The sequence below is a fragment of the Scophthalmus maximus genome, chromosome 12, assembly GCF_022379125.1.
Source record: "Scophthalmus maximus strain ysfricsl-2021 chromosome 12, ASM2237912v1, whole genome shotgun sequence".
Taxonomy (NCBI): Eukaryota; Metazoa; Chordata; class Actinopteri; order Pleuronectiformes; family Scophthalmidae; genus Scophthalmus; species Scophthalmus maximus.
The window spans coordinates 8202501-8217500 of record NC_061526.1 but is presented as its reverse complement, the minus strand read 5'-3'; the positions used below and the strand labels follow the sequence as shown (position 1 = coordinate 8217500).

Here is a 15000-nt window from a genome sequence, read left to right as displayed (position 1 = left end):
TGGTACTGTCCAATCGGTGCACGGTAGCAGGTGTAGGTGGGACAAATTGCGAGGAAGTTGGGACGCTAGCTTTATCCTGCGACCAAGGACGAGAGGACGACTGAATGGCAGAGCGTTTCACGGGACGGCACTGTCCAACACGTCAGATGGGAATAACAGACCTGAGGGGGTGTGTGTGTGTGTGTCTGTGTGTGTGTGTGCGTGTTTATAGAAGTGTCTACTCCAGTCAGACGGACAAGAAAAAACAGCAATAAGCCAACCACCATCACACGCACTCTATCAATCCCCACCAGCGTGTGTGCGTGTGTGTGTGTATGTGTGCGTTTAAATGGAGGGAATCGGATGGAGTGACGGATGAGAGGAAAAGTAAAAAGGAGGGGGAGGGATGAACAAAAACAGTGTGAGGGAAGGAGAGATGAAAAGATGTGGAACAGTCAGAAGTCACTCAAATGAAATGTAATGAGGTGTCACTCAACGCTGAATGTTTGCTTTTTTCTCGAAGCTTCTCCTCCTCCTCGTCTTCATCATCATCGCTCTCTCCGTCTTCTGCCAAGTCACACAGAAGGCTTTACGACGGGCAGATAACGGGACGGCGTGGACGTAAGGAGAGATTGACAGATTGGACGATGAGAGCGTCGGGAAAGGTTTGATAAGTTGACAGAAGAGACGGAATAATATAATAACCTTATCTACACGTGAGACGTAATTTGGAGTCGCCCCCTGCTGGTCATCACAGAGAACACAGGGTTCAGGAACTTCGCCATTGGCTTCATTCTTTCCAGACGCGGTGACGACGTCCGTTTGTTAATACACTGGCACTTGAAACGCTCGGGACCGTCGCTCAACGGTGCAGGTAAAATGTCCGAGAGAACTTTTTGTCGCTGGCTTTTCTCCTTTCACCTTTATGTTTTTATTAAATCATGTACAAATTTGCTAGAATTAACATTTTAACTTTCAATTCAGCAAAATTACAAAAGCAAGGTAACGGTGACGAAGCAGAAAGAGGTGGTGTAGAGTCGGACTGACGGAGAGAAAAATAAGGGACTTACCCAACAATCTGGTTGAAGTACCTCCTGTATCCCTCCAAGGTTTCATGCTGGACAGGAACAAGATAGGAAGAACAAGAAGAACGGGGGGAAAGCGAGGGATGGGAGGGTGGAGAAATATATTTTCAGCTCTTAAACTTACCTGATATGATTCATTTATAGCAAAAAATATGTCAAGCAAAATGTCAAATGTATTAAACTAATCCTGAACAAAATGATAAACTTGTTTTAAACTAATATAAAGTAAAAGTTGTACTTGCTCTTGACGTGATTTATACAATAAAACATTGAATTTATTCCCTTTTCTTAATGATAAACAGTAGCTAATGTAGATTAGGGAGTGTGTGTGTGTTAGGGAGTGTGTGTAGGGGCACAAACACACGCGGGTTGCGGGTGCAGGGTCGTACCATGTTAGAGTGCGGCTGCAGCACGAGGCGAGCCTGTTTCCTCCGCTGCTTCCTGTAGTAGTTCTCAAACGCTTCGCGCAAACCCTACGACACAAACGTGAGGAATTTACATGGAGCGGAATTTACAATCCATGTTTTTCATAAATAAACAATGCTGGAAAACTGAATATCACTGAAAATATTCAGAAATTGTGAATGGGAAGTTAACTCAGGTGAATTAAACCGCTTTATCTTTGCACCTCGTTCATCAGACTGACGACATGACGGCTCCCAAAAGTGAAGCCAAATCATCATGATCACCCCCTGGTGTCTGGCTGCAGGTCATAAGCCCCGTCCCCTTCCATGTGAGCAGATGAGATAAAAAATAATCAAAGTAGACGTTGCTCTTCATTAGTTATTTGAAGATATAAAAACGGGGCTGTGGGGTCATGATTGACATCATTGACACTGACAAACGAGTTGTCGACCAAACATATGGGGGCGGGGCCTAGATCTCTGCTTCATTTTTTTGTGCGGTGGGAGGAAGTGGAGACAAATCATCCATCTAATTCATTTACAGTCTCAGTCATAATTCTTCCAGTGTGGCTCAGAAGTAATTTCGCATTACATTCTGGGAACTTGTAGGGAATTTTGAATAATGAGAATATTGTTGCTGTCGAGTCTTATTTCCCAAATTTCCATGTCAGCTGTCAGGATTTCCATGTCACGCTCTTCCAGCTGCAGTCCGTGTGGTTTACAGAAAGAAAAGAATAAACGTCTACGGTCGTTTGAGGCCGTCGCCTCGATCGACTGTCGAGGCGGAGGAAGTTAATGAGGTATGAAACTAAAAGGTTACAACCAGGCAACGATGGGAAAGTTGAGATAAGGTCATGTATGTGTGTGTGTGTGTGTGTCTTTGATGACTAAAACTGGGTCCTGTTTAGGTTGGCGTCACAGGTCGGTCGTCAAAACTGAAGCACACGCACACGCACACAGAGTGAGGTTTCTAAACTCGAGCACCTACATATCTTTTCCTTCCATTACACAGAAGCTCTCCCTCTTATCACTGTGTGTGTGTGTGTGTGTGTGTGTGTGTGTGTGTGCGTGGTGTGTGTGGTGTGTAGTGTGTGTGTGTGTGTGTGTGTGTGTGTGCGACTTGAGGCTTATCTGAGACCCAGACCAGGACCCACAGTACTTGGTGAGGTCAGAGATAAAGAGTCCAGGACTAGACTGATAACATGACGTGCCTTTTTACCTACTGACCGACACACACACGCACACACACACACGTCTCTACACAGCTGACCACTGGCCTCTGATGACATCATACGTGTGTGACCGTGGTGACCACCACCTGCTCTCACTACGATAGGGTGGCAATGAGATAGAAGAATAAAAATAGAAGCATTCTGGGAATTGAACAAACTTTTCCTAACGTGTGCTGTTTCCCGTGACGCCATCTTGGGGCCACTTCAACTCACTCTCAGATTCTTCAGTTATGAAGTTTTGTGTGATAAACATAGGTTAAAGTTTGCCGTTACTGTTTGGCGGTGTGTAATTATATATATATTTTTTTAACGTTTTGACAAGGATAAAAATCAAGGGAGAAAGAATGAAATCAATATGAGAAAGAATGAAATATGAACAACATTCGACGGCTGCGAGCTTGTGTTGTGTTACTCTGCAATACTTTACACATTTTAATATTATTCATAATTTGGCTTTCACAAAGTTTGGGCGACTTGCAAGAAACAGATTTAAATGGAAATTACAGAATTGACGCAACAGAGACAAAGAGACTATGATGTTTCATCTCATGGTGAAGGTCTAATCTCTCAAAAGCACCGGATCCTACATTTCCCAGAATGCAAAGGAAGAGCAACCGACTCAGTCGCATGAAACGAGACATTTAAAAGACGTCGCCTCGTACCTTTTAAGTTTTATCAACGAAAACATCTCAAAAAGTTTTACGCAGATGAATCGATACTGAAAATAATCAGCAGTAGCTCTGCATTTAATTATTTCTTCAAAAATAACTTCAAACACACCAAGTACATTATATTTAAAATAAGAATCTCAAGGGGAGTTTTGTATCGAAGCTCAAGTCTTTTTTTAAGTCGTACCCTAGGCTGAACAATGTCCTTTGAAAACAATCAAAACAATAAAGTTGGCGGTATAAATATGAGCCACATAAGTGTTTTAGGTCGAGTTTCGGTGTCGGTGAGGCGACGAAAAACAGAGTTTGTTAATTCCCAGTTTGACCCTCGGCTGAACAATGTGCATTCAACTGACGCTCTGCGTCGACCGGCCGTGAACTCCTCGTCACACGGAGCTCGCTCTCCCACAGACGCTTTCACCGAGGTGAAACACAGGACTGAGAGTGTGTGTGTGCGCGTGTGTGTGAAAGAGAGAGAAGAGTTCAGACTGAGTAGAAACAGGCAGAAAAAAGGTGAAAGAAAACACAAGTTAAAAAAATCTCGCGCCGCTCAATAGTGATCGTGTAGTCCCGCCCACACACGTGCTCGACCAATCGTGAGCCGGTCTTATCTGTCAATCGAGACGTTTCACACCTTTGAAAATATACATTTGTGTGACGAGAACGACCTAAAATGAGAGAAAACAGTATTTGATTGGTTTACTTCCCATCTGCTAACATGGAAGGAGGCAGCCAGCCACCAGGGGGCGATCATGATGATTTGGCTTCACTTTTGGGGAGCTGTTATGTCGTCCATCTTTATTATACAGTCAAGGGGTAAAACAGATTTAAAATGGGGCTTGGCTAAACTAAGCCGTCAGTCACAACACATGACACTTTTCACGAACACGGAGGCGCTGGAATAAAAGTAGCAGCTGATAGGCTACATTAGCCTCCTCCATTTTCAACTCTCGCGCTATTTATTCTCTCCAGAGTGTTTTCATCTTGGTTAAACCACATCAATACATTTTGTGCAGATTTACATCTCCGATGGCTCCATTGATTCCTTTGAAACTAATTGCTATCGCAGCTAAATGTCAGTATTTAAAATACTAGTATGAGGATCTGTGGAGCTCCCAGTGCGACCGGACGGAATCCACCGGCTGCTGCTTCCCTCCCCTCCCCTCCCCTCTCCTGGGCTCAGCATGTCGGGCTTCGGGCCCGTGTTTACACTCATAACAGCTCCGTCCACACATCAGCGTGCGGAGCGCGCGTGTGTGCGAGCGCAACAAAGCGGTATTGTTCGGGGCGCCCGACGCCACTCCACTTCGGAAAATCGTGGACTTTAAACATGGAAAAGAGAAAGAAAGAGAGAGAGGGGACGGAGGGGGGAGAGAAGAAAATGCGGAGGGTCGGTCTTGATTGCAAATGTGATTCCACGTCCAGGTTTCGCTAGAAAAATAAATCCAGCGGCGTTCCGGCGTGAGCGCGAGTCGCTCTCCACATTTAACAATCAGACTGTGATTTTTCCAGTCAAACCCCTTTTTCTTTTCTAATGGTAAATCCACTCCTCTGCCCAATGGCCTGTCACTCAAACCCCTGCCACGACGGCTCTAATGGGTAAAACAGTTTCTGTGTGTGTGTGTGTATGTGTGTGTGTGTGTGTGTGTGTGTGTGTGTTGTGGTGTGTGTGTGTGTGTTTGGGGGGGCATGCGTGTTTGTGTATATTTATGTGTGTGTCCTTTTCCAATAAAGACAAACAGCTCTCCAAACAGAGAACAAAATGTTGCAACAAACGACAGTGGGGTGTGTGTGTGTGTGTGTGTGTGTGTGTGTGTGTGTGACCTCAGAGGTCAGACTTTTCAACACCGTGCCGAGACAGAACACACACTCGTCTCCTTCTACTTCTCCGTCTCTCATCCTTTATTCCCTCCCTTTCCCTTTTTGTTTTCCTCCCCTCCTCTCAATGTCTCTGTCTCTCTCTCTCTGTCTCTCTCTCTCTCTCTCTCTCTCTCTCTCTCTCTCTCTCTCTCTCTCTCTCTCTCTCCCCCCTCACCACCCCTTCCTCTGATCTTTCTGCCCCTATGTATTTTTGTTTTCACCCTCGTCTTCCTGTTTTTGCCCCTTTGACCTCCCAGTGACCCTCGAATCCTCATCGCTCGGCGGCTGATTCACTCTCCGATGTCCTGACGTCACCGTTCACGTTCTCTCTCGTCCTCCGTTCCCTCGTTCCTCACCCCGTTGTCTCCTCTTCCCTCATTGTTTCTCCTCTCTTGGTCTCTTTTCCCTCCCTCCGCTCTCTCCATCATCTCGACTTTTACCCTCTCTCTCTAACCTCCCTCTGCCTTGTCGCCCCCTCCTCCCTCCATCGCTCTTTTGCCCGTTCACTTTCTCCTTCCTGTCAAAGTTCATGAACTTCCAGTTCCCCCCCGACACACACACAAACACACACACACACACACACACACACACACTGAACCGACCCTCTGGCCGTGTTGGCCCGGTCACAACCCTCGCAGGCGCACACGCACACACACAGATCGCGAAACCTACCCAGTCAACACCTACACCCATGTCGCTTTCACTCCATCTGAGATGAGACACACCCAGGTTCCCTATTTCTCACACACACTCACACACACAAGCACATGCACAGCAGCCTGGTTGGAGGGAAGCCAGACTCGGGCCGGAGGCCTCATCTTACAGCATCGTGTGACTCTGCTTCCTTTTTGTTTTCTCTTAAGGGCTGGTGTGGTTGATATGACGACAAACTGTATACCTGCTCACCCTGCTTGTACAATGTATTGGCAATATTTATATCAATACATATTGAACTTGCTGTTGCGATAACTGTAATCGTTAAATGAAACGCAGCACAATAATGTTACGGGGAATCTTGTGCAAGGAGGCGGCTGACATGTTAGAAGTGATGAACTGGTGATGACCTGGTGATGAACTGGTGATGGTCGACAGGTGAAAGGAATGAACACAGATGAAGGTGGAGGAGGAAGAGGAGGCGATGAACTCACCAGCACAGTGTAGATGTGCAGACAGCGGTAGACCGGAGAGAAGTCCACCAGTTCCTGAGCTCCTGGGACCTGAGGAGAGTTCATTCATGTTCAGTCAGACTGGACGAACACGGGACGTTTTATTTTTAACATCATCCACAGTTTTCTCCTTTGTTCGCTCTGGCAGCTTCTGTACAGACGGGTGATAAATTAAAGTGAGGTGTTGATCCACCAGAGCAGCTTCAGTTTAGATTGACATTGACTCTACTAAGTCTCAGAATCTCCAACTGGAGGGAAGGAACACGTTCATCTGACGTTTTGGACGATCGGCGGCGTCTTGACGCCAAAAACCTGCCTCAGGTTGTCGGTCGGCCTGAGATCAGGTGGAGGCGACGAAGGGTTTTTTTTTGTTATTCATTGATTATATTATTACTGTCTGTCTGTCTCTGTCTGCCTGTCTATCTGTCTGTGTCTGTCTGTCTATCTATCTCTTGTGTATCTGTCTCTGTCTATCTGTCCGTCTGTCTGCGGGATTATCGATTGGGAGTTTATCTCCAGAGGATTAACTCCTTGTATCGACTCTTTCCTCTGTTCTGGACCAAAACACGGTCAAAGTGGGAAAAGGAAAACAAACATGTACCCTCTCGGCCTCTGGGAAGTTTGTGCTCTGTGAATTGGAGGCGCAACACAATGACAGCTTTGATGTAACCACACACACAATACACACAACCCCCGAAACAAGGAGGGCAAACCCAGAGTTGCATCAGTGAAAGACAAGAGGTGGGGGGAAAGAAATAAAGACAGAGAGAGACACATTCAGTAGTAAGTGAAACGAGAGTGAAACAGGAAGTCAGAGAGAAGTACAGGAGGGGAGAGAAAAAAGAAACGACGATAGAGACACAAAGAAGAAGAAGAAAAACCTGGGTGGAAAACAAACAGCGAGGGAGGAGACGTACGTCGAGAACAAAGGGACCAGAGTAAAAAATAGGATGCAGAGACACAGGGGAGACGAGTGTAAATGAAGGGAAGGGGAAGAAAGGCAGAGACGTGGCAGCGGCAGGATGGCGTGAGGAGACGGGGACGCCCGATGGTTGGCAACGCCGTGGGCGCCAGCGCGGTCGTAACCCTGCCGACCGCGGGGTCAGGCTTTTGTTCCGAGCCAAGGTCTTCCCGTGAAGAAGGTTGACTTTGAGTTTACAGGACGTAAATAAGCCAAAGGGACGACAGGGACCTGAACACAGAATGGCAGCACCAGGGAGGAGGAGGAGGAGGAGGAGGTGACGAGTTCAGCTTCATTGTGCTTTTCTTTCCTCGAGCGGGAACAACAACAAAAAAGGGGGAAAAAAGGAACTTTGATCCCGCGAGGGGACGAGTCCGAGAGTTCAATGTCACGACGGCCGTGCGACGACGGGCGAGTTCATCTTCTGTACGAGTCGACCTCCTGCTCTTCACAGACGTCTGAGAACCTAAATATGTTATTTGTCGTCATCAATTGACAATCAAGATCTGTGCAAATGTCCCGGACAACATTTACCAAAATGTTGAAAAATAAGGCTTCCTGGCTCCGCCCCTTAATCTGCATCAGCGTCAAAAATGGAACGGGTTCTTCCCAAACCCCAGAAAATCGATTTGATTCAGTTTGACGCAACTGGATTTCCATTTTTCTTTTTCCTATTCCCAAGCGTTCAATACTTCTACGTGTGTTTGCGTGTTTTTTCCCCTCACCTCCTCCCCCTCCTCGTCATCCCCCGCGTCCAGAATGCCAGAGTCCTGTTCCGACACCGGACTGCCGCCCTGTTCGCCGGCGCCGCCGCCGTCCGTCCCCGTCAGCGCCGAAACCTCTCTGCCTCGTCGGCCAATCAGGGCCCTCGGCTGCGTGGACACGGAGCTGTCCAGTGAGCGCTGCAGCTGAGCCTGACGCAAAACACATCAGAAAATTATTATCATTAATTCTGCATCAGATTATTTCCTACATTTTTCCAGAACGCCTTTCAAAAAGAAAGATTTTAAGAGTCAGACAACTCTCTTAAGAAAACCAATACTTCACATTTATCTAATTCCCGTTTTTGGGACCAGATTTGGAAAAACAGAGGGAATATAGCATTTTTATAGCACAAAAAGTGAAGAACAGGAAAGAAGATCCAATGAAAAACAAAACACATCAAATCAGTGCTGAGGAAACTACAAAGAAAATCATTAATTTCTCTCCCCAGTTTTTAAAATAGTCTTTTGAATATTTGTTCCTATTTAGCAGACATTCCGGGTGGCACAGCAACCAACCTTACTGGGGGAAGTTTCCTAAAATAAACGGACATTAAAAAAGAGGTGGGGGGAGAAGACAAAAGGGAAATGGAAAAGATTTTTTCCAACAGAACAATGTGCGACGTGTCCCCGTCTATGTCGCTATTTGGGGAAAAGGAGAGCATCATGGGAAATGATCCTCTGCCTCCGCGTTGGATGGGGAATACTAAAAATAAGAATAATCACAACAGCAGGAAGTTTTGGTTAGAAATTAATGGACGCTCGTATCCAAAACAAAATGAAAACAGAGTCTGTGTCGAGAGACGACGAAGCAACATTTGTTGTACACAACACTTACAAAACTGCTAATATCGGAAATATGATGACGCCAGTTTTCTTGGCTGCTTAAAGGGGCAGTAAGCTGTTTTTTGTAAAATCCAGCAAATATTTCCTCGCGGGCCCGCTAGCTGTCGGTTCTGAGTGTGCGCCCAACCAGCCCTGGTTCTGTGAAGTGAAACACACAAGACTGTGTGTGCAGTCTGTAAACACCCCTACCCTAAGAGGCGAGCTAGCGACAGACCCTACGACTTTGGGGGTTTTGGCCTCGTGGTTAGCGCGGCGGTCGCCCGCCCCGGGGCTGCTGGGTGCGAGCCGCGGCCGGCGTGGTCAGATGAATCTAGAACAATCTTTCTCCAAAATCGCTCACTGCCCCTTTAACTCAAAATCTCTTCCCACGCTTCTGTTTTCTGTGGGAGAAACCTTCCCGGTGCATTTTTCCATCCAAATTTGTTTGTGAATGCTGCCGTTTCCTTTTGCTCGCCGGCGCCAGCACGTACCGAAACCTGGGCCGCTTTTAATCTGTTCGATTACGGACGTCAATAAATACGTCAGAGACGCGATTTGGGCCGCTAATGAGAAAAACGGGTGTTTTTCTTCAGAGAGGGTGGATGTGCTGGACAAACACAATGCCATCTTTGATCTGATGCCCACAACACACATGCTCTCGCACACAAAAGGCTAATGAGTCATATCAGACAATAATTAATGGAAAGTCTCGTTTGAGTCTGCTCGAGGAGGAAACTGGCGGAGGGAAAAGGAATTTTTGCCGAGCTCAACCTCTAAAAATATTCTCAGGCCGCCGGGTGTTTTCACTGCCACTCACTCCAGAATCCCTCGGAGGAGAGTATGTGCGCTGAGAAAGCGTCCACGACTAATCGATGAGAACAATTCATACGGGGAAAGGGAAAAGGGCACAGACCCTCCGAAAATTAGGAGTGTTGTTTTGTCAGGTTTCGTTTTCCTCTCCAATCTTTTAAAACGGTCGGGATTTTTTTCTCTCATTCTGTCCTCGTACAAATTAACATACCTGGAACCTCAAAAGGCCAAAGCCCACGACAGACAGGACGTGGGAGAAGGAGCGACCGACTTTCCCTCGACGCAGCCGATACCGACGTCAGCGCCTACGTCAGATCATTCCACTCGGGCGGTTTTAGCATTCTGCGACGGGCGCGTTCCGTGTGTCGGGGGCCTCCGCACACTCACGCCGCCACATTCAAGTCTCGTCTCGTCACACAATATCAGGTTCTTTTTCTTGACCCCACCGTCTTTTGTTCGGGGCTTCTCCTCCTCGGAGGTGGAATTCCTCGCGGGCACTCGAAGTTCAAGTGCGGGGGAAAGTGCGTCACCTCCTGCGTAAGATCCCGCCAGAACAAGAGAGGGGAAACTAGACTGGCACTCAGCAGAGAGCGCATTCCTCTGCAAAAGCCCAAATCACACACACTCATAGATATCGGTCCCCCTAAATATGCCAACAGACAAGATCCATGAATTATTCCCTGGGAAATTGGTGAAAATCTCACAATGTTAAAGAAAGTGGGGTCTTTGTCTGGATCCACACATAAATGGAACGGTTTTTTTTATTTCTCGGTCCATGTATCGTCCTTCGACGAAAAGGGATTTGCAGAGATGAACTTCCGGAAGTCAGTCACGTTCTGGGGCCTCTGGGTAGAGCAGCAGGAGTGGATGACGATTCCACTGTGGAAGGACGGGATTTTGTTCACTCTCATCACCACGCCCACTCGCTCGCTCGCTGTGAATCTTACGGACATTTGCCTTCACACATACACAACAGTTCCCTCCCGAAAATTCAGGCAAATGTCCGGACTTCGGAGCACGTCTGAACGCAGCTCACGTTTCGTGGAAATCTAATTCGGAAGTTGTTGCAGAGTCCTGCTGACAAACAAACAAAGGGGAATAAACGCACACGGGTGAAAACTTTACCCCTTTGGCAGAAAGAAGGAGAAAACATAAGCAGCTGGGGATGAGAACCAGAATCTTCCCAATCTAAATAATTTAGCACAAAATATATTTCTGAAATGATCTGACGTGACACTGTGGCAACACCACACGACGTCAATGTGGAAAGAGACAAACAATTAGCGAGTGAGAAAAAGCAAAGTTCAAGTTCTAGTGATCTCTTTGTTGACAAGTGTGTTTCATGTGGGAAGAGTCGACCGTGTGAAGTTCTGAAGAACGTTTTGGGGAAACATACATGTAATTATTACTCTACGTACAAAAGTAATTACTGCTAAAGAGTAAATTCCCAAACTGTTTCCCACAACAACAAGCCACTAATTTAAGATCTGAACGACTTCGGGTCGTGGAACATGTTTACGAGCCGAATCAGAGAAGATGATACAAAAGCAAAACTCCATGTCCTTTTCTTATGATGAAAAGCGACAGTTTAAGATGACGTGCAGCAGGAAATCTGAAGAAATGATGTGTGATATTTTTGTGCTTTGTGGTTGTGAAGGTCGACCGAAGATCAATACGGTGTCATCAAAGTAGGAAGAAGTATGACTTAACTGCCCTCGAGCCTAAAAGTACATTGTACCAATGTATTAAAAATCAATTTGGCAGAAAAAATACTGCATATTAAATGACTCGGGTCGGATCCTGACCGGGGACATCGCTTCTGCAGATCACTTTTTGGCAGAGCGAGACCACGAGCCAGAAATAAATTGGAATCCATTGCCAGCGAGCTGTTGAGCATTATTCGGCAGACGACACGCACACGTGCGCACAGCGATTGACACAGCGACTGACACAGCGACTGGCACAGCGACTGGCACAGCGACTGACACAGCGACCCGCAACCGTCTATTTTCATTTTCCCCCCGTGACGGTTGGATACACGGACGCAGCGTGCGTCCTGGTGCCACCCTCGCCGCACGCACACGCGCGTGTGTGTTCAGTAACCAGATACAGGTAATCAATCTTCTTCCACTTCACAGGCCCGGCAGTCTGTTTCCCATTAGTGTGTGTGTGTGTGTGTGTGTGTGTGTGTGTGTGTGTGTGTGTGTGTGTGTGTGTGTGTGTGTGTGTGTGTGTGTGTCCGATTGTGTGTGTGTAAAAAACTACACACACACATCTCCTGCATCTCCTACACAGCAGAAGCTCTGGACTCGTCCTTTTCTGAGCGTTGATATAAATAAGAGCGAGGGAAGGAAGGAAGGTGGAAAGATGAGGAGATGGAAAGAGGAGAGAGAGGAAACGTGATGTGACAGAGCGAGAGAGAGAGAGAGAGAGAGAGAGAGAACGACAGCGGAGAGTCAACGAAAGAACGATAGAGACGTTTGGACAAAGTCTGCTTCAAGATTCCTCCAGTGTTTCCTTAAAAAAAAATATGTCTACTGTATTTTCAGCCACTGATCCGTGTTTTCATTGTCCGTCTCCGTCTTGTGCTCTTGGTATGATTACATACGATCCAGGGAAAAAACTTTGAGGAATAAAAATCATAAAAATTGTTTTCGTCCCCAAGACGAACATCTGTGTCCCAAAAATAAAAAACAAAAAGGCTGTGGTGATAACTGGAGCTACGAAGAAGTACAAAGAAGTACAAAGAAGTATAAAGAAGTACAAAGAAGTACAAAGAACTACGAAGAAATACGAAGTACTACGAAGAAGTACAAAGTCCATGAATGGCGCCAGTTTGTTCGTTTGTCCGTCAGCAGGTTTATGAAAAAACAACTCAACAGTTTTCCACATGAGACATGAACCAAGAAATAATCCATTACATTTTCATCAGGGAAAAGAAATCCTGGATCTTGATCACCAACATCCGACATATTTAGGAGACTGATATTTACGAGTGTGTGCGATTACTCAGGTCCAAAATCAAAAATCAAAAATCCAGATCTAGTGGATTTGATTATGGTTTCAAGGGGAGGTTGGTTTATTCAAAAATACATTTTATTTATGTACGCAAAAGAAAAAGAGGAAAGAATTTCATGAATCTTGATGAATCTCTTCCCACTACCTTTCCACTTTTCTTCTTCACCCACCTTCCTCCTCATCCCCTCTGCCCTCATCCGTCTTCCTCCTCTTTCCATTTTCCTCATCTACCTCTTCACCGCTTCTCTTTACTTCCACTATCTTCCCCCTCCTCCATATACATCACAACCTCATTTTCTGTCCCTCTCTTCATTCTATTCTTGTTTCCCCGTTTCCTCATCTTCCCCCTTTCCATCCGCTCTCCTTCATTTCCCTCTTTCTTTTCTCATGTTCTTGTTGCTCTTCTTTCCAGATCTCTACCTCTTCCCCTCATCTTCACTCTCCTCTTTTGTTTCCTTCTCTTCCACTGTCTCTCCTCTTCTTCCTCCTCCTCCTCTTTTCTCATGTTCTTGTTGCTCTTCTGTCCAGATCTCTACCTCTTCCCCTCATCTTCACTCTCCTCTTTTGTTTCCTTCTCTTCCACTGTCTCTCCTCTTCTTCCTCCTCCTCCTCTTTTCTCATGTTCTAGTTGCTCCTCTTCTTTTCCAGATCTCTACCTCTTCCCCCTCCTCTTTTCATTCACCCCCCCCCCCCCCCCCCCTTATACCGTGTCCTCCTTACCCATCTTCCTCCACATCTCTTCTTCCCTCTCTCCTCCTCATCTTCTCCGGACATGTGGCAGCAGACAATAGCTGCATTGTAAGCCCTATGCTCTTCCTCCTCCTCCGGACCGATCTATTTATTTTCACATCCTTGGTGGAGGGAACTGTGACGACGCCTGGTGCAGAGAGTTTGAGCTAATTTGGAACAGAGCACATCGGAGAGGAGTGAGGGTGAAGGAGGGATGAAGGGAAGGAAGGAAGGAAGAAGAACCTCTAATTTCTCCATCCACACACACACACACACACACACACACACACACACACACACACACACACACACACACACACACACACTTTCAAGGCCTCCGACCAAAAGCCAACCATTCGTTACAGCAACATAATCCCGGTATCAGTGTGGTGGGCGGCCGCACCGCCGGGCTTTTCCATAAACTCCCTGGTAATTAGCGGTCAGAGGAGTTAGCGGTTAGCTTCTTCAGTGACGGCAAGTGGATTTTCTACACCAGTGATTCTCAAATTGAGGACCCCCCACCCGAGGGGTCAGCGGAGGGTTTCCCAGTGTGCAGCTGTGGAGGGATACGTGTAGTCGTGCCCAGGATGTGTAAAAAGTATTTTTTTGCGACTCCCAACATATAGAGTTGATTAATACGATTATTTTCATTCTAAATAATCCAGGGACCTTTTGTGATCTGCACTGGTTCTGCTTCTCTAACCGCAGGAGGACGTTTTAATTGAATCCTCTGGTCGACCAGAATCAGCGGAGGTTCTCTAGCGACATCTAATGGACAAATGTAACAGAAGATATTGTTGGTTTGGTAATTCCTTTAAAAATATCTTCACATGCTGGATCACATGATGGATCACACCTCTGGATCTGAAAATCTAAAATCTACAATCATCCACTGAGGTCGTCATCGTGATGATAATATTATAAAACAAACCTCGCTCCCATCCCACCCCTTCATCCTGCAGCTCCGAGGAACAACGTTCCCCACACAAGTAAATAAGAGGCCTCACTTTGAGCCACGGACACCACAAGAGAACACAACACACTCGAATATTTAACTTCCTTGGCCTTGGAGAACAGGAAAAACAATGAGGTTAATGGCGAAAAGCTGCTTCTCCTAATGTGTGTGCGGGTGTGTGCGTGTGCTGTCATTGACGAGTCATGGCGTCTCCTGCAGCGTCTACATGCTTGTTTACTGGCAGCGGAACCACAAAGCAACACACACGCACGCGCACGCACGCACACACACACACACACACACACACACACACACACACACACACACACACTTCTGCTTCTGATTAACAGACGGAGACATGATGAAGAACAAAAGTCAATTGCGGTGTGAGAGCAGAAGCCAGTAACACTGCTCAGTCCTTATCCACACACACACACACACACACACACACACACACACACACACACACACACACACACACACACACACACACACACACACACACACACACACACACACACACACACACACACACACACACACACAC

The 15000-nt window shown here is 46.5% G+C and overlaps 1 protein-coding gene across 6 annotated transcripts in view; it reads right to left on the bottom strand.

Moving 5' to 3' along the window:
• exoc6b (exocyst complex component 6B) overlaps window positions 1-15000 on the bottom strand; it is a 59980-nt gene that overhangs the window by 35994 nt on the left and 8986 nt on the right. For 5 of the 6 annotated variants that reach the window (XM_035606238.2, XM_035606213.2, XM_035606197.2 and 2 more), the window contains exons 8-11: window positions 8081-8269; window positions 6377-6445; window positions 1454-1537; window positions 1050-1096 (exon numbers count right to left, since the gene is read on the bottom strand). In XM_035606238.2, coding sequence (XP_035462131.2) covers window positions 1050-1096; window positions 1454-1537; window positions 6377-6445; window positions 8081-8269 — 389 coding nt within the window. The remainder of the gene's footprint in view (window positions 1-1049; window positions 1097-1453; window positions 1538-6376; window positions 6446-8080; window positions 8270-15000) is intronic. The other variant, XM_035606229.2, reaches the window with a different exon arrangement.